At 34.1% G+C, this 22705-nt stretch overlaps 2 protein-coding genes across 14 annotated transcripts; both read right to left on the bottom strand.

Annotated features, from left to right (window-relative positions):
• Positions 1 to 391: 391 nt before the first annotated feature.
• LOC122577576 (ataxin-7-like protein 1) lies at positions 392 to 19885 on the bottom strand. 13 transcript variants are annotated; one of them, XR_006320383.1, is made up of 11 exons: positions 19778 to 19885; positions 18612 to 19550; positions 18462 to 18529; positions 17969 to 18220; positions 13954 to 14073; positions 9444 to 9500; positions 9257 to 9361; positions 8216 to 8940; positions 6713 to 6763; positions 5080 to 6619; positions 392 to 5000 (listed from the first exon to the last, which is right to left on the bottom strand). XR_006320383.1 is itself a non-coding variant. In XM_043748922.1 (11 exons), the coding sequence occupies exons 8-11, from the start codon at positions 9258 to 9260 to the stop codon at positions 5897 to 5899; spliced, it is 1503 nt and encodes a 500-aa protein (XP_043604857.1). In that variant the 5' UTR covers positions 9261 to 9361; positions 9444 to 9500; positions 13954 to 14073; positions 17969 to 18220; positions 18462 to 18529; positions 18612 to 18659; positions 19429 to 19550; positions 19778 to 19885; the 3' UTR covers positions 392 to 5896. The 13 variants fall into 13 exon arrangements, 12 of the variants coding, with proteins under 12 accessions (XP_043604857.1, XP_043604854.1, XP_043604855.1 ...); XM_043748922.1 differs by having other exon boundaries at positions 392 to 6619; positions 18612 to 18659; positions 19429 to 19550; XM_043748919.1 differs by having other exon boundaries at positions 392 to 6619.
• Positions 11018 to 12057, bottom strand: LOC122577580. The gene is made up of 2 exons (XM_043748938.1): positions 11901 to 12057; positions 11018 to 11749 (listed from the first exon to the last, which is right to left on the bottom strand). The coding sequence occupies exons 1-2, from the start codon at positions 11901 to 11903 to the stop codon at positions 11321 to 11323; spliced, it is 432 nt and encodes a 143-aa protein (XP_043604873.1). The 5' UTR covers positions 11904 to 12057; the 3' UTR covers positions 11018 to 11320.
• Positions 19886 to 22705: the final 2820 nt, after the last annotated feature.

Genomic DNA, 22705 nt, shown 5'->3' with positions numbered 1-22705 from the left:
AGAAAAATTATTAAGCAAATCCTTCAAAGTCTCTTTCGTAACTACAATGTTAATAAAATAGCAGAATTTTGTAAAATAAATTAATTTAATATGTCGTGACATTAACACGATTTCGATCCTTAATGAATTAATCAATTAATTACGACAAGTATGAAATTGAAGCGTAACGGCGCTCGATAATCTTCCTCCTCTTAATCGCTACTACTTTTCTATTTTCATTTTTCTAAATGATATGTGACGAATACAAGCGACGCGCACGAATTTTTGTACCATCGTTTCTACACCTTTCACGTGATCGTCTAATCTCTGTATGATAAAAAGATCGATGGAAATATACGCGAGAAGAAAATGGCTGGAGGATGAAGACGGACTGAATGAACAAAATCAAGTATACAAATAAATATAAAACGTATATTTAAATTAAATGCCACAAAGTATTTTGTTGTATGTTCTTGCGTCACGAGGTCGAAGTTGTTCTAATTTTCATCTTATTCATTTTTCTTTGTTTCTTCGTTTTTTTTTCTTCTCCTCCGCGTGAAATTACAGTGCTCTGAGATGACGAGCGAACGTATATTAACGCACGCGCTATTTTGTACACGGAACAAAGAAAAAAAGCAGAATCATATTTCTGACGCTTCTGAACGTATACAGGGTGATTCGGAACAAGTCATGCAAAACAGTTCGAATCTACCGCATAATTCTTTTTCTCTCTCTCTCTCTCATTCTTTCTCTCGCACTCTTCCTTCCATTTTCATTTCTTCTTTTTCTAAATTTTGAAATAAAAGAGACGAAAATTCGCAACAATATCCTAAGCCGACTAAAAACTCTTTTCTTATTTCTTTTCTATTCGTAAATCGGTCAATTTCTTTTAAACACGCCGCAAACGTACAATTCTTCTCTTCCTTCGTTTTAAGCGTACTCAGTCTTATGCGAGCCACGAAATGTCTGGTGCACCGCAGTTTCACGCGGATTCGTTTAAATTTCTACTGAAATCTGACGAGCGAAACGAAAATACTAGACGCGTGTTCCGCACTGTCCGGAAGGTTCAATTTCATCGGAACGAAAGAGGAAAGAGCAAGAAAAAAGAACTTAATTAAATCGTCCAACGATCGATCGAACGTAGTAAGGTCGTGTTTCTATACCGTCGAGGAAGAAAAGCAATAATAAAAGTGATACGATATATGGAACGTTCCAATTAAAAATGGATACTACTTACAAAAACAAAAAAAAAAGATGAATTATATATTTCTCGTAGATTTTAAACAATGTACGAGAAGTTCGATTGTTAAATGATGCGCAGAGAGTAACAGAAAAATCCTCTGACGATTTTTCAAGCCGCGTGTTCAAACTCGCCGGAAATCGAGCAAATTGTTCGTACGAGACGAAAGTGTTCCTCTTGAACGTGTACAACACGTTTCTTAATCTTTATATTACGGTAATAATGAAATTAATATTATTGCTGTGCATTCTCTTAATCATGGACTATGTATTATTGCTTCACGAGTTTTCCTTTTTCTTTTCATTATCTTAAAAAATCTTTCATTCGAACGATCGCGAACCACACTTTCCAACGATCGTGATCAGAATTTCTTCTACTTCGTAGAAAATCTTAGAGATCGTCTGTGATGAATAGCATTTTTTTTTTCTTTCCGTTTCTTTCTCGACATGTAACACTGTTTTAACAAGGGTTGTTGCCGTTGATTACTGACTTTCTTTTCTTTTGAAGAAAAGTGCTGTCGCTTGAGTCAATATTTATAACCTCGGACCGCTCGAAACTTACTCGAAGCTCGCGCGAAATAACATCGATCGATGAACACTAACGTGTGGTACGTAGTTGGTAGTAGTAATAGTCTAAAAAAGATCATACGTATTTCGCGCATGCACGCAGCATTTCGTGCGCCACAAACATGCACAGGGCACTTGTTATGTACAGGAGATAATTACACGTTATACGTACACGTGTATCGTTAAATATACGATCTACGTTAAGTTACTTATCTTCTTTTGTTCTCGAATTATACAGCGTTTAAGGTACACTCGGAAACGAGCGGGCTAACAGCATTTCGACGTTTGCGATTTTTCACTAACATTCTTCTCTTCAACTTGTCAATAGAATTATTTTTATATTATAGATTCATATATGTATATATATAATATATACCTATATAGATTTCATTGATACCATAGGTACATGGGTAATTGCTTACGCGATTTATGTACAAATTATCACGGTTTCAGGTAGCCGAGAAGATCAGTAAATCGACGATTAGAAACGATTTGGTCATGTCGGTCCGTTCACGAGTTTTCCTCTCGTCCTCCATTTGTCCGATATCGAACGATAATTTATTGCTAATAGTATTTCTTTTTCTTTCTTAAATTCTCTATTTTTCTTTTTTTTACACCGAATGATCGATCGATGAATCTTGCTCGAGAATATATTTTTCACAGAAACCCACGCTAATCGCTACTATGATCGCTAATGAATCCTTAAGGCGAAGTTTATGGCTAGAATCGTAAGGCGATGTTCGTTTATATGGTCGATGAGAAAGTGTATACCTTGCACACAACGAGCTTGCTCCATCGATCGATCGTTGTCCAAGTTCGATTTATATAAAACGAACAGGACAATACCAGACCGACATGTCTCCACGTGTTCTCTTCTTCGAATAATAGCAGTAATAATAACATCGTTAGCATTTGTATTATTTATACTGCGCGGTAACAAAAAAAATCAACGTCTCTTCGTCGGCTCGACATGACGTACATCCACGTCATTTTTCTATTTGTTATACTAATTTTCTCCCTATCTCCCGTCTTCCCATTTGCTCTATCTATTCGTCGTCTTATATACTCCCTCCTTTACTTTCTTCCGTTCTTTCTTTTTCCCGTTTCTTGCTACATTCGTCAATGAAACGAAATAATTTACGAATCAGCTCATACACGTGGAAAAAGCGGAAACTCAACGAGATAAAACCTCGAAACGCTACAAACACGATACACAGAGCGAATTTATTCATCTACAGCGAAAATTGTAGCCGAACTAAGCGCAAACGTTTCATATATATTTTTTTCCTTTTTTGCCTAACGTTTCCTCTTCAGAGATCAGCAGTAATCATTACATCCTATTTGAAGTACACGAGGGAAAATTATAATAAGTTTGTATTTGTTCATCTTCTGACTTCTAAAAAGAACTTCTATTTTAATATGAAGTAGTTGAAACAGAAGTATTTTGCTATAACCAGACAGAGAGTGTCGGAGATATTTGTGAGAATTGTATAACTAAAACTGATTAATATTTTTTAAATGATCAAGAAGCTGGTAAAGGCACACGTTTAAGCCGAAAATCAAATGAAAAGATAGCTTGGATGGTATTGAATTTTGAATATCGCTCTCCTACAAAAGTCGGGAAACGTGACTTATCATCATTTTCATCCGTGGACTTCGCATTCCTTTCTATACCATTTATAATTTGGCCATCTATCTGTCATTACTCTTTCATTCACTAACGCATGCGCACGATTTAGAATAATCTTGACTAATCATTAATTAGTTAAATATCACAATCTATGATAAGAAGTCCGTAAATATATGCATAGATATACGCCACCATACGCGCCATGCTGGAAAAACCGACATAGCGCCACGACGCAAATTAGAACCGACAGTTTTACAAAAATAAATTGTCTCGGGTGGGATAATGGTGAATGGTGGTTGGTGATGAATGGTTTACCTACTATATTCGGGACAATGTGTACGGCTTTGTTAAACTCATCAGCCATAACTCGACTAAAAGACTCATCGAATCTGCCTTTGAAAATTTCGTACGAGCTTACAATAAGCTAAAGATTGCCTGAACGAAATTTTCGCTACGTGTGCTGTTGATGGTAGGTCGTTGCCTACGATCTAGTGAAAATTTCTTCACCGATTAAACGGAACCCGCACACACAATTTATCCGTCGAATTTTTCTATTTTTTGTAAAAAAAAATAGAAATTGTGGCATTAAACCGGAATCGCTGGATAAATGCGTTACACGATGTACACAATTGTGCAATAGAATATACATATGTACGAGAACAGAGCGAAGCAGAGAAGACTAAGAAAAAATAGAATAAAGAGAAGAACAAAAAAGAAAAAAACAAAATAATAAAGAAGATACAAATAAGAAAAGATATAAAGGAAATATTGATGATGGTAGGTAGTGAGGTCGAATATGTATATATGTATATATGTATATACGTAAAAACGTTGAAGAGATCGTGATCGATAAAAAAAATATATATATGTATAAATGTATACTATGATCTATGTATGTACAAGATGAGACCCTCTGTACGCGAATCGCAATTTAATTGGAAAATAAGTCGAAATTCTACGCGCAAGATAGTTCGATGATCGGCCGCTCCGTGTCACGACTAACTACGATTTACATTTTTTTATTGAACGTATTTACAAGAGGATAGCTAGCCGTAAATGATTAATCCATCAAATTGATTATTTACAAAAAAATTCTGGGCTGACATTTTAAATGCCGCTCAGTGACGTCTCCTAAAGGAAGAAAAAAGAAGAAAAAGAAAAAAAGAAGAAACACTGCTTATTGAACTTTTTTAGCTACTCTTCCTACTAAAAACCATTTGTTAAACTTCCTGTACAAAGAAAAGAAAGTTTCTTTCTTTTTGTATTTGTTGCTTGGTCACGTAATCCTTTATCCTTTTTACAAGCACACATACATACTGGATAATCGCCTAAAAATTCGATGTAGTTTCATTTCACTTATTATCATCGTCGCTTCTCTCTTCACTGAAAACCTCTATTTTTAACAGGCGAACACGGACAGTGTGACTTATATCAAACGCGTCCGTTTTCACACTGTTTCCTTTTTCTATTATTTCTTTCTCCTTTCTTTTTTGTTTCGAACGAACTGCCGCGCCGTCGGGACGAGGCACAGCGATCAGAATCGAATCTATATATCGGTCTGCTCCGCGAGAGATGTTGCAACGATCTTCGGCACAAAAAAATTAATTTTATGAAAAAAACCATCATACTCTTATGTATTTCAGTCAATGTTCTCTAATATCTACCTATTGCCAATTTAATACTTGATGATGAAGCTGACGTTGCTATTGTTGCATCACTCGTACGTTCTTCCGTGAAAAGTACAAATATCAAAACAGAAGCATCGTTGCGAGATACGAGATGCTATTTCGTTTCCATCTGGCCTCTTGAAACAACAGTTCAAAGAAGATAATGATGATGTTCCAAGAACGTTAGTCAGCGATTTCGTAAATCCGACGAATCACGTCCGCAATATGGTTCTTCCTTAATCAGTCTCTATAGTATTGTAGAAACGGTTGCAAAATAAGTATCGAGAGACAAAGAAGAAAATTTGGTACGTGCTTCTGTTTTCATTTGCGGAACCCCGTTTGTTCCAGTTGTACGCATATATTCCCTAAAGTGATAATGCGATTAACCTTCCTATGAACCTCCGATGATGGTGGTTTGTTTCAAAGGAAACGATCGTCGCCTGGCAGAATAGAGACCGACATTGTTGTACAAAATGAAAGGACCGTAAATTTGTAACTATCGTATGTTCCTGCTCGAGATATTTCATTTCGGCAGGGAGAACGAAGCATGCAAAAACACATATATCGTTACCATGTCAATTCCACGTATAACCAATTAATTGCTCACGTGTCTTTTTTTCCGTCGTGCGCATGCTCATCACATCGAAGTTCACCGCACATCAAGACTTGTCCCCTTCTCGACAGGCTTCAGACCTAGACCATCAACGACGACGGCGACGAGGACGACCATGAAAAAAAGGATCTCGAAAAAAAGAGGAGGTAGACAAACGCCCATGGCGTACGGTCCTCAGCCTGGAGTGGGTGGGGTCTTATGTCAGTGAATATTAAAGTTGTACTGCTTACGGCTGGACGAAATACGAAGCCACCGACTTACAGCCAGTGGCTCCGGGTGACAGTTCGACCAAGATATATCCCCGAAATGAGGATAAGGCGAGGACGTGGTCGTAGCCTCAACCTGTATCGCCGTGGACAGGTCCTGTTGATGGTACTCGTGTTTGGTCCTCTTTGACTGCAGTTGCGTAACAGGACTCGAATGAGTCGCGTGATTCAGTCTCTTTCCATTGATCTGAGTCGCGTGTTGCTGTTCCAACTGTTCGAGCTGTTCGAGTTGATCCATAGATTCGAATAGCAGACTGGGCATAGATGATATAGGAGAGTGGGCGATATTGTTTGGACGTGGTATTTCGACCAGCAATTTGGATTTATCCTGGTATACAGGGGAATAGATGGTCATTGCCGCTTCCGGGTCGATGTCCATAGGTGTTTCAGCCTCGAGAACTGTCGTAACCAGCGGCGGTTGCGTACACGTGGCTGGCAGTGATGCTGGCACCGGTATAGCTGGGGATGCTGTGCTCGGTATCAGCGTGGCGACCGATGACGTCGATTCCTCGTTATTAGCCGGTAACGGTGACAGCGATGGCAACACCACGGATATCGGCGCCATCATCGAGCTCGATTGTGTCGAACCGGTCGAGTTCACTAGCGACGATTCCAGACTCCTCAGCTCCTCGTTGACGAAGTCCTCTTCGAGCTTGGTCTAAAAAAGAGAAGCGTTGGCGACTCGCAATAAGAATCGTAGGGCCCATACGAGGTGTTGGCGTTTAAGTGCCCAAAAGAAACCATGCCTTACAGGTTTAGTGGAGCCATGCGGGGCCAGACACCGATAAAGCAAATCAACAGCCTGCAATAACAAAAACAGAAAACAGGTATCAACCGACACCCTACTGGCGGGCAACTGTTCGCAGCTGACTCGTCTGGCTCGTCGATCGATCCATGTTTGTCAGCTATATTATTACTTCTCTTTCTCCAGTTCTTTTCTTTTTCTAAATCCTTCTTTTCTTAATCTTTTTATCTTTTCTAGCCTCGCTATGTTCCGTCTAATGCGTCTTAAGAGATCTACGAAAGCGAACGATCTTTGGGTATCGACTGATACCTGACACCTAACGCCTTCTGAAACTCGAAAGACCAAATTTCGACGGGAATCTACAAATATGAATCTGTAGAATTATTTCACCTGTTATTCATTCCAATCTATTTTCTATTAATTCCATTCGTTCTCTACTTCTAAGCGATTGATTCGATATATCTCACGATGATGTTTTTCAATTGAATTAACGTAACAAATGGCCATAATTGATCGATAGTTACGGCCCTAGGAAGATTCGTACATTTCTTAAAGACGCTACGGACTTTTTAACGAAGAAAGTTTGAAGTTCATAGACTGCGACTTACAGATTTTTCTTTTACTTGAAGCATTGAAAACCAAAAATTTGCGACTATTCTAAAAATTCTGAACGTCAGCTAGCTAATGCTCACACTAATAATTACCCCAAAGTTAAGATGAATGAACTTTATTTCGTGTTTTATTAATTTTACTCCGAAAATGAAAGAAGCATTTGAAATAAAGGGATTCAGAAATGAATCTGAATAGAATAAAAAAGAGGTAAATTACTTCATTACTTGCATAACTTTCCAATATTTTCATCATAAAATATCGAGAAATGAAAGTTTCGATGTACAGACTACACATTAGATATCGATATTACCAGATCATGCATAACTATTGCTTCACAAAAACAAGATATAAAAACAGTAAGCTACCAATATATTACCAACATATATTTTCAAAACGAAAAAAAGAAAGAAAAGAAAGAAAACTAATTAGAATACTCATCGAAGCGAATTTCCCCTCAAAACAATACACGATACGCAACATACCTAACAAAATTACGAAGTATCGACGACTAAAATACGTATGTCCAAAAATAACAATCTTTCAACATACAACAAAGAGCGAATTTTCTTTCAATCCAACGAGACACAACTTTCATTTCCAGTCAACCAAACTAGGAGAACAAAAATTACTTCAAATGTTTCTAATAACTATTACATCCTATTCCCAGAAACACTAGAAACATCTACAGTATGGAATTGACAATACAGCATTGCTAACTTATATAATATATATAAAGAAAAAAAAAAAAATATAATGATAAAATAAAACAATAGGATTTCGCCTCGCGAAGGATCATCACACTGTACACTCTTACTAAGGACATACCACAGAAGGGAAATCGGAGATTAAAAAAAAAAATACAAAGAGAAACAATTATAGCGATACGTTGGCCCTTACCTTTGGCAGTGGATATGTGTCTGGCAGCGATAAAACGGGTGGTGAGCTGGGGGTTTCCGCTTCGATGGTCAGGGCGGGGTTGGTGGGCGTTAAGGGGTTCAAGTTCGAAGTCCCAGAGGACACGGTCACCGTACCGGTCACAGTCACTTTTGTCGGCCTGTTCGGGACTTCCTTCGAGGCACGATGCTCCGCGAGGAGTTTGTCAAAGGTTTTACTCCGACCGATGACTGTCCGCCGTAACGAGACCGTATGCGCTTTGCACGTAAGCGACCTGGTGCAAGGCTTGCCTGTTTCCTCGTTCCACACTCCACAATGTCGATCTGGGTCGTACTCTCGATCTTTGAGCAACGATCGATCGGTTTTGAGTCTCTTTCGACGAGGTTGACCCGTCGCTGTGCCAGGGCTTTTCACAGGACTCGAATTAATTACAGTTCCTGATCCAGAGTTCGATGTTTGAACAGACGATGTTAACGACTCAAGAGGTGATCGAGGTGACGATGAAATTGGTATTGATGAAGATGACAAGTTCGTTGAGATGGTCGGCTGTTCCGTGCTCCGTTTCACGTTCGTGTGATTGATCTTATTGCTCCCGCTATTTGAGATCTGAGGCGATGACTGCGTCTTTTTCAGTTTCGACACCTTGCAATAGGGCGTCTTCAGAGGAGTTTTTACGACTGGAGTGGAGGGAGGTGGAAAATTGACCGTACCAGAAGGATGGCGACTTTCTGTGACAAAATATCAACAGTATCATGTAGTATAGTTTATGCAAGGTAGATGAAAAGTTCTTGGATAAGAGATATTTTTTAAAAGAACGTTTTAATATGAGTCTAGTTACTTGTATTTTTTTCTATTTTGCTTAAATGACTTATGAGAAAGATATTATGCATGAAAGGAATAAGTTATCTATGAAACACTTATGTTTCTTGTATGTTTAAAATTACAATTGCTCCATCAAAATAAGTAGAATGGATTTTACTTGATATAGAATTAAACGTAATACTAATATTTGAGCGGAAAGGAGGGAAGTATAAAACGACATACCCATATGTTGAATAAGAGCTTGTGGTTTGACTATTGCATGACAGGTTTCACATACTACCGTGTAAAAAGCATCCCTTTCAGGACAAAATCCATATAAATCAATGTCTGAAACAAAAATTGTCTTATTAGAAAACAGTTATAATTTCAGTTTCTAAACAAGATTGTATCTCTACTATGTTAAACTTACCTTCAGCTGAAAGCCTCGTAACTGAACTAGTAAGTTGAGCATCCGGTTCTTCATCGCCTGAAACAAGTCAAATTTTCTTATGGATAATATAACAAAGTAAACAACGCATAATATAAGGACATTTCAATAGCAAATTATTAACTTATATACAACACACAAAATGTGTTATAAATGTATATCTCCAAATTAAATATTTGAAGAAGAAATTATTAAAAGGATTATGTACTATGATTAATATTATGCTTGAACATAAAGTTCATGTTCATTATATTATAATTGTATTTACCCTGTTAAAAAAGATTTTAAAAATCATAAGATATTGTTAGCTTCATATCTATTGAATTTTGTTCTTAAAAGATTATTTTTCATTCATTCCCATCAGTTTCCAAACAGTAATGTGAAATAAAAACACAAACTTCTGGGTAAACAATTTTTATTATGTTTATGTTTCTTACATGCATAATTCTTGTAACAAAAAAGTCTTATAAGACAGAACAGAGCACAAATATAATAAAAATACAAGTGTACATATATTCGTTCGAGGAAAAATCCATCAAGCAGCGCGGGTTCGGTCCAGATCGTTTCACGAAATTCAGTGATCTATGCCAATGTATTATTTCTAAATGCTCTAATCTAACGTTTCGACGCTCCATTATTTTCACAAACGGGTTTCGCCACGAATTACATAATTGTCAGTGAAAAGAGCCAATAAAATATGCGCGATCATCTACGAAAATGTCAACCGTGATTAGCGCTGGACAATTGTTGACAACTGTCTTAAATAAATGCGTGTCAATGCGGGCCCTAACGATGCCCTGCGTCAAGTCGACAGACAAAGGAGCATCGAAGTTGAGGTTAGGTACACGAGCTAGACGCTTGCCGTTGTCGCGGTTTTAAACCAAACGAGAGTAAACGAACGAACATTTTCGATGAGATTCAGCGCACTTACTCAACGGCTTGTCTCGTCCGATTTTTTCGATCCAGCTGGACCAGGGCTGGCCGTGAAAGAATGTTGGGCTGTCACTTCCCGACATTGCCAGTGGCGCTCGCGTTGTGAATGAAACACGATGCGATTTCTCGTGTATATAGCGAGGCGAAAGTGTTTTGGGGCCGGGCCGCGTGGACTGTCAGGTGCCGCGGGTCGCGTACGATCTGTCTCTTTCTTAACGCGATAATACTTTGAATACATTTGCTCATAGAGTATACGCGTTCTCATATACGAGAAAAATAACCTATTGAACTTTCAAAATTTTGTCTGACAAGACCCTGTCGACTAACATCTCTCGCGGAGCGATATATTCTATCACTTCTTTCGCGTTTGTACGCCCGAATACGAGTAACACGCTTCGACGTACCGCACGCACGTAAGGTTATTACTGTGAGATCCGAGCACTTGCATTGGACGGACTAATGTGACGTCACCGACGAATAGTCAGCTACTCGTGCGCAACTCGTTTGGACCAATCAGATCTTTAGATTTCTGTCCTATCTCGTCTCGTCGTGGTACCTTATTGGCGATTCTGGCTTGCTCAGCAGGTGGATTGGAAATTTAAAGTTTTTCAAGTACACTAGAATTTACCACGTCTAATTACTATCTTTTTATTCCTTCGTAAAAAACACACAGCTTAAAAACGATATTACAAACGCTCCCTTTTCTCTCCTTATATGAAATAATGATTTTTATACACAGACATTGATACTGATTCGAAGCATATTTTTACTTCGACTATCGAAATTCATTGAATATTTAATCCTGTATCGATAAAGTAACTGTATCAAGATTAAGTCGTACATAAGATTTAATTTGACTAGCAAAATAACGACAATGCAATGTACGCCGTCTGAAATTAAATACGAAACAACGAAATTCGAAATATTTAACCCGCGAAAAACGGTCTCTGATTCGGTTGCGTTTCAACTGGTTGAGCTCTATTTTTTGAGTCACCGCGGTGTTCTTGAATTTGTTGCCAATTTATAAACCAAAACGGTTGTTTGTCTCTCGGCCAGGTTTTGATTCGATTTACTAAGGCAACGTCTCCCATAGCGTCTACTGGCAAATCTGGAGGAATCGTTGATGTTGTGATAGGAGTATTAGGTGCTACAGCTCCTACTGCTCCTGCTAGCCCATTGGTTTTGTTTACATCGATTCGACTTCCGACGGTTCCAGTAGTAGCACTAACTACTGCTGTTTGTTCATCCAGATACTGTGGAAGGACGCCAGGATATGGCTTGCTACTTCCAGCATAAGTTGGCCTCTGCGATTGGACCAAAATAAAGGTGGCGAACAAGATTACTACGTATTTTATCTGAAACGATAAATTTCAAAAAGAATTAAAAAAAAACAAAAAAAAAAAGAGGAATTGGCAAACGTAAAAATTGAAAGTAATATTTGAGTCGATGCTTCTATTAATGTTGCTATTTTTATTAGTCCAATTTTGTAAAGTATACTTTACTTACCATGATGTTTTAAGTAAATATTTTAATAAGTCACTCTTGTAAGTACGTATGGATATTTCTCTGAGATCGGCAAACTAACCGTTCGATTTCTCCGTTGAAACTAATCTATTCAACGCGATGGATTCTCTTGTATATAAATCCGCAGATACCGGATTCCCCACCACGAAACCGGTCGAGTCATACGCATCGATGGGAAACCGCCGTAACTTCCCGGGCTCAGTCCCTCTGATGCGTGTACGCATCCTATAAGATACGAAATTGACGTCCGGGAAATTTCGCACGATATCATCGTCGATGCCTGCCTTCCTACCAGGATTAATTTCTACTTTCGACGATGAACTGGATTCTCGTGAAATCTTTCTTGACACGCATACAGAACCAACAAGCGAATTTGTCGAAAATATCTTGACCTCAAAGTATGAGTAGATGAAATTGAGGACTTCCTTTGATAAATAAAGATTTCGAAGGAAACATCAGAAGCTTTTTTTATGTTTAAAAATTTTCTACTTAGGTTTAACATAATTTTACATAATTAATCGTTTTCTGTTATTCTCCACGTAAACAATATTGCTTCTAAAATATTTTCATATCAAGACTACTAGTAATTTTTCAACTTTAAAATTGTTTAGCTAAGCTTAAGAGAATTTGATATAAATTAAGGATTTAATATGCTTTTGTTTCGAGCATATTTTCCAATTTATTTATATAACGTTTGAAATAAAAAGATTATCTGAATATATAAGAAGATATAGTGAGGATTCTTGTACAATATAGAAATATAGTTAGATGATGTCAAAACTGCGGAATGTTGCAGGATTGGTAACACATTCGACTTCTGATTCACACGATACGTAAAATTACAAGGCTTTTGTTTTATCCGAACAATTGCCATTTTTCATCTTCACATCCATGTATATATATGTGTATATATGACGGAATGTTAATATTTGTCTCTATGAAATGTGGTAATGTTGCGGTTTCGTGGTGACATCATTGTATATACAATTTTTCGCTTTTACCTTTTTTCAATATTCGATACGGAAAAGACGCAAAACTACAGAAAAAAGATCTCAGATTTAAAAGCTCATAATAAGTATGAAGAAATTAATACGTTAAATTAAATGCAAAACGATATTTCTATTTTTGTACCCATATTTTATTCATATCTTTGTAAAAGCGAACAATATTTTTAGTGATTCCCACCACACAGCATGCGCCGATAAAATTGCATTAGTTTGTAATGTCTGCTTTGATAAAGAAATTATCTCGAAAGGAATAATTCTCCATTCGATGATAATCCGAAAAGATGGAATTGCGCATGAATACGTCAGAGGTTAAAAAGAATTTATGATATAAATCTCCTAGTGCATTGGACCGAATATTTTTGTTTGTGTGTGTATAAACTGCTCCAATCAATAAAGTCAAAGTTATCGTCCGGGTATAATAAAATGTCCACGATAGCCGTGGAAATATCAAAAACGCAAAATATTATAATGCTTAATTCAGTTATTCCACGCTATCCATAGCGATGGAACCTTGTGTAAATGTAAACATAGGTTTCAATCAAATACGATAAAATCTTTGATAAAATTTCCAAAATATAGTATAATTTAGTTTTCCTTAGAATTAGACTACATATTTTTATGCAATTTGTTTTGTCTCTCAATATAAATAAGAAATAATTTAGATTATTTCATTTAGTAAATATTCTACTTCGAATATCTTTTTATAGTTTTGCATATTATGTGCAAACATCTTAAATTTATGATAAAAATTTATAATACCTAAAAATCCGTAATCCACTTACATTATATACAGTTAATGAAGATTGACTTTTTCAATTACAACAATCATTTATGCCTACTATAAATAAACTAACAATAAGTTTCTATTGAATTATAAAAACAATGTATCTGTACATATTTCGTTGAATTTCTTCGTTCGTTTTTTTGTTTCTGTGATGATACGTTGCTGGCGTGTGTAGTGAAAACGTATGGAAGGGGTAATGATTTTTATTGTCAAGGTCTAGAATGGCTACAAAGTCAATATCTACCTCTTATTCATCTTGTGCAGGAGGAACAAGGATCACTAAAATCTTGTAACGGTGAAGTTGCCTTGGATTTTCCCCATCATTATACCAAAGACATTCATGCATATCTGTGAGAAATGGAATCTACGGAAACATATAATTTAAAAAATATTTAGTCATTATAAAAATATATAGTATAAAATATTTAGTCGTAACAGCTTGTATAATATAACTCTATTTAAAAGAGAGAAAATACAGAGAATTTCAAATATTACAATATACAGGGTGTACCAAAAATCGCGATGGAAGGCGAAAAATGGTGGGGATTCACTGTCGGAGAGATATGTAGCGTGATAATCTTTGATATAAGACTCCATCTTCGACAAAATTAACTATGAGGTTTCGTCAAGTATGCGTGCACTTGAGAGATAACGAGAGTCGGTTGGACTGGTTTTCTTTGCATTTATGTACTGTTCGATATTATACGCAGAAAGGAGGTGATTCCCCATGTAAAGGAAGTCGACAGTGTGGAGTGACAAATTTTTATACAAGACTTCGTTTTTTCGAAGAAATCAACTACGTGGTTTCGTCAAGTATGCGTAACGAGATAACGAGAGTCGGTTGAACGAATTTTTTCTGCCAATCTGTTGGGTAGAATAAGCTGAAATGTTTGATAGTCTCGTTACTCCTCCTAAGTTCGCGCATACTTGATGGAAATTCACAGTCGATTTTCTTTAATACGAATGCTTATATTAAAAATTGTCATTCTACATTTTCCACTTATTTTCGCATGCGGAATCATTCCCTTTCGGTTTTTAGCACGATTCTTGGTACACCTTGTATCTAGAAAAATGAAAAAAAAAAAAAAAAAAAACGTTACATAAGATATTTTGACTCAGAAGAGAAGAAGAATATTTTGCATATTTTTTATATTTGTATATAAATACAGTGAAACTCCGTTTATATGAACTCCATTTACATATACGAAGAAAATTTTAGTAGTGTCTGGTCGTCTGAACTTCAGCTGAGCTCCTATTCATCTGAACTACTGCTGAGCGTCAATCCACTTATCTGAATGTCTTACCGTAAGATGTAAGCAGTAAACAGTAGAGGCACGTGTTATGTGACAATCTCTTGCCTCGCAATCAATACAAGTTTGCAGCATTATTATATATTTAAGCGTAAATATTTCGTGGAATCTTATATAAATATGAATTGCTATTAAATGAACAAAAAATCACGATCGGGTAAAAGTAAACGGATTTCTGTTATATGAGCGACCTGATTATATGAACCAACTTGTCCCCTGACAGATCATATAAGGCGTTCTACTGTACTGTGCATTTTTGCACACATTTAAATTCCCCATAAATAATCACTCGCAGTTTACTCATCAGCCTTGAATAACAAAGTGTAAGAGAATTGGTTCTTCACTGATCACAGAATATATCAGTAATTCGTTTCGATTGTTTTATTGTTTTATCCTTAAGATGACGAAGCACAATCTTTCTGATTCACATGTACACGTAATAAAATTTCTTCGATTGATATTAGAATTAACGATAATAAAATTACAACAAAGGTTATAAATTTCATGCGAAGTGGCTGGACTACGCATTAAGAATTTTCTCTTAATTTGATGTAAAACTCACGTCACGGGTATTATACGTTCTACTGGTTTAAATGGGTTTTCCTATGAACTTTGACATTTACAATTATGCTTGCAATAAAGCCGATTCCAATCGACAATCCATAAATAAAGCAAAGAGTGAGCAACGTTATTGAGTATATAAACAGATTACTATCTAATTTACAGCATGTATTACGAATAATCGTCGGATATTATGTATTGCATTCGTTAAGAAATATGAGTTGTTATTAGCCAAAATAAAATGCTGCTTTTATCTATTGATAATTAGAAGATTGCGGATATTTACGCAAACTTATATTTTTATAAAACAACTAAAACAAATGTGTTTCATCTACTAAATATGCGTTAGAATAAGTACTGATTTTTGGGTATTTTATTCCGTGCGTTCATATACTTTAGGAATTTTCATAAATGCATAAAAATTCGCAATCTTATAATTAGACTGGTATTTTGTATGTGTCGTTGAAAATCTGCTCTCTGAGTTCAGAAAAATAGTGTTTATTTCATTTATAAGAAGAGTACGTGTTCTTATACCGATCATTTTCACGAGCACTGGAATGTAAGAATGATAAAATTCTATTATTCATTAATACCAGTTTGACATTTCAAAGAAGTCTTAGAGGGCGACAAATTTTCCTCCAACGATAAATGTTTTATTCTTAAAACGTTTGAATTTTCACACATTTGTTGCAATGAATAAATAATACGCGTTCGTGAAAATATACGCGATTTAATTAATTCGCAAAATCTCTTGGGTTTATCAAAATTATAATACATTTAAAAATATACATATATAGATATACAATATATATCGACGAAAAAAGTGTTGCGTGATTTAAAATTTTTGCAAAAATGTTCTATACATAATTTCAAAGATAATATTTTACAATTCAAGATTAATAATTCATTAGGATAATATTATTAGTATCCAATTCTAATTACCATCATCATGACGTAATATATTCGCACAACATTTTGATACAGGTTACAATAAATTGTTTTGTAACTTATGCGTAATAGCTTTTGAACCACGTATTTTATCATGTCTATATCATAAACAGAGTATAATTTAAAATTCACAACTGCAATTTATTATATAAACTAGCCTCAACTTCCTGGAGCTGCTTGTTCATCGACTGATGAGTATCTTGACCGACACTTTTCAATTTTATTTTTGAATCACGAGATGGCTATAGTAACTACTGTTCAGGATAATCTGTTTCCTTCATAGAAGAATAATTCTTGACTTTTCTATTCTATTCTTTATAAACTTATTTGTGAATTAATATCTATGCCAGTATTAATTTGAAATATGATTAATAAAAGGAAAGAAAATTAAAGGAAATACGAAAGTAAAGAAAAGGAAATTCTCTATATTGCAATATTTTGTCGTGAATCATTTTTATTCTGTTTTTAGTCAATGTCAATGATGCAATATCATTAACTACATTATCATTGACTAAAGTATAGACATGATATTATTATATGGAACTTTATCTTTCACGTTCTGAAATACCGACCTGGAAGAAATCATATTTCTTACGCCCTCTATGATATGCTACGGCGGAAATAGGAATTAAAATTAAATTTTATCACTCAAATATGTACAACATACAGGCAATAATATAACAATCACTATGAAAAAAACTAAATATTTATCTACTTTACCTTTCTTTATCTACTGAAATACGATGGAATTCCAATACACAATTATGTACTTAAATGCTACTACTTATATATTACTTAAATATTAAAGTACTTATTTATTTAAGCACAGATTAATATTCCTAGAAACTGGTACTTTCTAGTAATATGAATAGTTGATTCATTCTTGGACGGATTCGAATGTTACGCTTCTATATTTTAATTTCAAATTCTACTGAGATTATACTGAATATAGAGATATACATTATCATAAAACAGAAGATAAAATTACATATCACTTATGATAAGTATCATCCTTAGCATTATAGTAATTTCAATCATAATTGCAATTTTTATAGTAACGAAATCGAAGGGTATCCGATTTCTCCATTACAAAATACTTAAACAAAGTCACTTTAATATTTGTTATTTATTTGAATATTTGTTTTATTTATTCATGAATAAGTATGCTCGTATAGATATTTCATCTTTACAAATACGTATTAAACACATTATTAACAAATAATTATGATAAAAACACTCTATGACTTTCACCTACAGATATATATACTAACTATTAACACTGTGTTATATCATATCAATTCTTGATACTGTAATACTATTTCAATATACTCTCATATATTAGTCATTAACGTATTATTGTTAACATTCGAAAACGCGACGTGCAAGAAAATCTATCCTGAACTAATAAATATAACGTAGACAAAAAATGTTACTACTCACGGATATAATAAATACCTGCGATCACTATGCTCGTCAAAAATTCTACGTAATACAACCAGTCACCCGTGTCGATTCAGTCCTTTCGTCCTACGCGACATGATTACGTAGCCAGAAGAACAAAAATGCATGCGACTTACGATTAGATGCGAAGAATGTTGTCATCGACATTGTGATGCCAAGGGAAGACATTACGAGACCGTGATTAAATACGAATCGTCGAATCCCATGCAAGAATTAAAGATTGAAAGAAATCTGTGACAAAGCATAATACACCATAAGTGATTTATTCTAAAAGATAGTGTTAATTATTAGAAATATTTGAAATAATCAAAAATTGATCTGCATGAAACATACAATTTTAATGACTGTATTTAATTCAAGAACGAACAGTTTAAATTTGTTAAATTTTCAATCAGATTTTGTATTTTAATTAATAACAAAGTCAAGTACGAGAAATAAAACTAATTGGAATACAATATATAAAGATTCTTACATGCTTAATTTTGAAGTATCGCTACATCCTTCTCAAAGAACAGAAAAAAGTGGTAGTTTGACAAAGATCTATAACAAAGCATGTGAAAAATTATAATTTGTTCTTATAAACATATTGACGATACATACATAATATTATAAACATACTTACACTCTTCAGTTCCAGAAGAGATTGTATCCTCTTGCGAGACCCGTTACTCTATTATCGAAAACGAATATTTAAAACAAAAAGATGTATTAAAAAAGAAAAATAAAAGACTATTAACGCATCCGTTTAAGTAACAATCGGCGAACATACTGACTCTAATTTCGCGTATGATTATTACAATTAAATTTAATGAGAGCTATGTGCTCTAAATGATACTGAAAATGGTATAACGAAGCAAACACTGACTCTATCGATCGCATTTCGCGCAATCACAAAGATTTTCTGGAAGTAAAATTGTATTAGTAGAAGGGGGTGGGAAGAAGTTAAAAGACAAGTAGAATATTTTACATATTCTTCTTATTTTCCCTGTCCAGCGTTTATTCAGAGATACTATCTTTTTAGTAGACAGCAACGCGTGTTATATGTGCGTTTATTACAGAATGCTTGCTAGAAACGAAAATTCGGAACGTAAACATGTCCGAGGCGAGCGTGATAACAGCAAACCGCGCACAGTCTTCAATCGAAACGTATCTGAACACGTCATTAGATTCTTTCACAACAATAATAAAATTTTTTCGTACAAATTTGATAACGATATTAATAAAGAAAACTCGTGATTGAAATATAACAACACATAGAAGGCATTTCAATTTTTTATATACATATAATAAGAATTGAATGAATCGACATTAATATTTAATTAACATTAATGTTAACTATTAATAAAATACATAATTGTTTATAACTTAATCATGTTACATATTAATTGGATACTTGTTACACGTGAATCGATCAAAAGACAATATAAGTGTATACATACCTCCATCTCCGTTAAAAAATGTTAAATATTACCAAACGTTTTGCATTGTCACCGTTAATTGTTACATTCGTTACATTCTCACGTCTATTCTTTCAAAGTTATCTCCATACTTAACCAATGTTCTGCACAAAACATAATCAAAGATTTGGGATTAATGTATAAAACTGAAGCAATTGTGTTAAAACGAAGAAATAATCAAACTTAAATTTAATTAAAAGCTTATAATACAAGTTATAGATGATACTAACATTGAAATAGGCGATCGACGATAAACGAATAGAGAAAGTACGAAGAATATAAATATACCCTATAATAAAGTACTAAATAAGAACGTATTAGTTAAACGAACCTGATTATAGTCGATAGAAGACAATAGATTTGTAACAGAAATACTACTACGTCATTGAGGATAAAATCACGCAAAGACGATATATCTTAACGTCACGCTCTTCCACAGTACAATGACATTTCGCGCCAAAACATCGCCTAACTGACTTCTGATTGGCTGGTGCGGAACGACTTCTCATTAGTTTAGAGTCGCGCACAAAATTGAAATATCGTATGCCGCGAAATTTGATTTAGTCGACGAACGATGTATTGCATTTACAGCGTAGATGCTTATAAGAAGTTTCTAAAATTTACTATCTCTTCCATATTTACACCGATAATATTAATCGAATTTAATTTATCGCTAATCTTTCTTTATCATTATTGTTATAATTAATTTATTACAGTGGATATAACATTCCTCTTTTATTAAATAAAATAATATAAGCAATTAAAATAATAAATTAATTAAAGTAATATAATCCTATATTATTACAAACTATATTATTTTCTTGCTATTCAAGAAAAATACGTTTTATTTTACGAGTATAACGGGTAAATTATTTTAAAGAAAATAAAAAAGAAAACGAGTGTATTTTAAAAATGCATGCTACGAAATTTTAAATATAATTTATTACAGAATATATTTTATTCCATATTTAGATAAATTTATTTCATCTTAACTCGCTCCTCCATTTATCTATGAAAAGGGTCACCACTGAATCAATAGCCCCAGGCCCAAAAAATTTTAATTCGGCTCTGCTGATCGACCGCCTTCGGACAATGCGCACGCACCGTTACGCTTCTAGGCGGGAAAATGTATATAAGTACTTCGCAAATTTGAAAAGATGAATAAACGTCGGCTATCAAGAAGAGAAGGATTCACGTAAAATTAAAATCGTGAACATTTTAAATTCTCAGCTTTGCGATTCAAACCGTCATGTTCATATCATAAAATACAGGCCTATTACTATTATATCATTTTATGACATATTATATCATTTTCGATTATAATAGTAAATACTCATGACACAATTATGAATTATATAGCAAATAATGAGAGTTAATTGCCTACAATCGCGATTATATTTTTATATACATAATTAGGGAACTTATAACACTATTAGGAACTTATTGATTTCCAAAATTGCAGAGTATCAAATTCAAGGGAAACTTTGAGACTTTTTGGTAATACAAACTAAAGAGATATTAAATTTTATCTAAATGATTGTAGTCCTCAAAATAATTTCCATTTGTAATTTATAATTTCTATATTTACTATTGGAAGCTATAATAATTTATTAAAGTAAAAAATATATACAACTTTTCTGTATATTATAATATTTCTTCTAAATTGAATAGTAGAAAAGATGTAAATTTACAATGTTAATTGTTTTTTGAATTTTTGCTTTGCATATTGCAATTCTGCTCGTTGCATAGTGTCGCTACCTTTCGCAGCTCGCAGTACTTTCTATAAAGTATTACAGAATTTTTTATGATTCCTCGAAAGATCTTGCTGATAGAAGAATTATATTAAAAAATTCTATTCTTTCAAATAAAAAATGGATAGAAATGAAAGTTTTATTATGTTTTATTTAACATTTCACAAGTTTTATAAAAAAAAGTTAGTCGGATTTATTTTTATTTATTTTTTCACTCACTCTTATATTTTTTATTTTATATGTATTTTAAGACAAAATAATCTTCAAGTAACATCAGGAGTAAAATCAATGGCGCATTTTGTTTTTAATAAAGAGAAATTAAAACATTCGATTCAAACTGTTTAATAAGCAAATTAACTTGAAATATGCTGTAATGACTTAAACGAGCTTAGAAAATTGAGCCATTTAAGCATGGGCCAGTTTTCTTGATATTTACAAAAAGCCATCATTGTTTCGTCTATTATCGGGCTAGTTGTCGACGTCATCTAATTTAGTGTTGCAAACGAGATCATTGCTGCTGATCAACGCGTTAATGACAAAATTACTCTCTTTGTTCTACAAGATAAATGTCACTTTCAAGGTCTTTGCCAACGGTATCCCACAATTTTTCTCAACTGACCTTTTTTCTCATTTTTCTTACTACCTTATAACTTTTCCTTTCTACACGTTCTCCTTCCTGATTACTTAAAAAAATGATATAATGATATGTAATTCAAATAACAAAGTTGTTCAATGCATTTAATACAATATACATTTCCTGTACAATCTTTTCTTTATTCCAAGAGTATTACAATATCTAACGATTAATTACTATGTATTATTATATTAAATTTATTTGTGTTAAATTCGTTACGCTACGCGTGAATTTCTCCCTTCCTACCACGTATCGTGAAATCATACAAACCGTCATGCGATAGTTCCATCGAACCGTGATAAACTGGTGAAACCCCGAGAGATATCAAACTTCAAGCATGTAATTAATACGTTCGTTAAATGTTTGCCCCTGTACACGTTTATCCAACAATTAACATGCTTCACTAAATATCAGTCCAACTACGTTTAACTACATCTTTCTCTACTGATTCTACGTATATCAGATTCTTAAACCAAGAAGTTAGGCCTTTTCACAAAGTTTGTATATTTTTATTCGCGGATAGATCAAATATATTTCAAGCCACACGAGAAAAATACGATGAGAGTATGATCGCGTTTTAATAGAAGATCAATTTCTAAATTCACTATCGCCTTTCTCCAAGTTTCATAAAATTATAGCGTCTAGATGAAGTAAGAAATAATAATAAAAAGTCATCGAGTAAATTCGTGACATTCCATCTCATCGTCAGAATGCGGTTTCGATATAATTTAATAGCCTAAATTTGCTGAAAAATATTACAAATGATATTTGTATTGCAAATAAAATCACGTTAACGTAACGTTAGTCTTTAAAGAGTTAAAAGCGACTCGAAACATAAGAAATTGATAAAATGAATGTATTATATCACGTTTAT

The sequence above is a fragment of the Bombus pyrosoma genome, linkage group LG2, assembly GCF_014825855.1.
Source record: "Bombus pyrosoma isolate SC7728 linkage group LG2, ASM1482585v1, whole genome shotgun sequence".
NCBI classification, from domain to species: Eukaryota; Metazoa; Arthropoda; class Insecta; order Hymenoptera; family Apidae; genus Bombus; species Bombus pyrosoma.
Note: the sequence above shows the minus strand (reverse complement) of the source record. Positions and strands in the feature narration are given on the sequence as shown.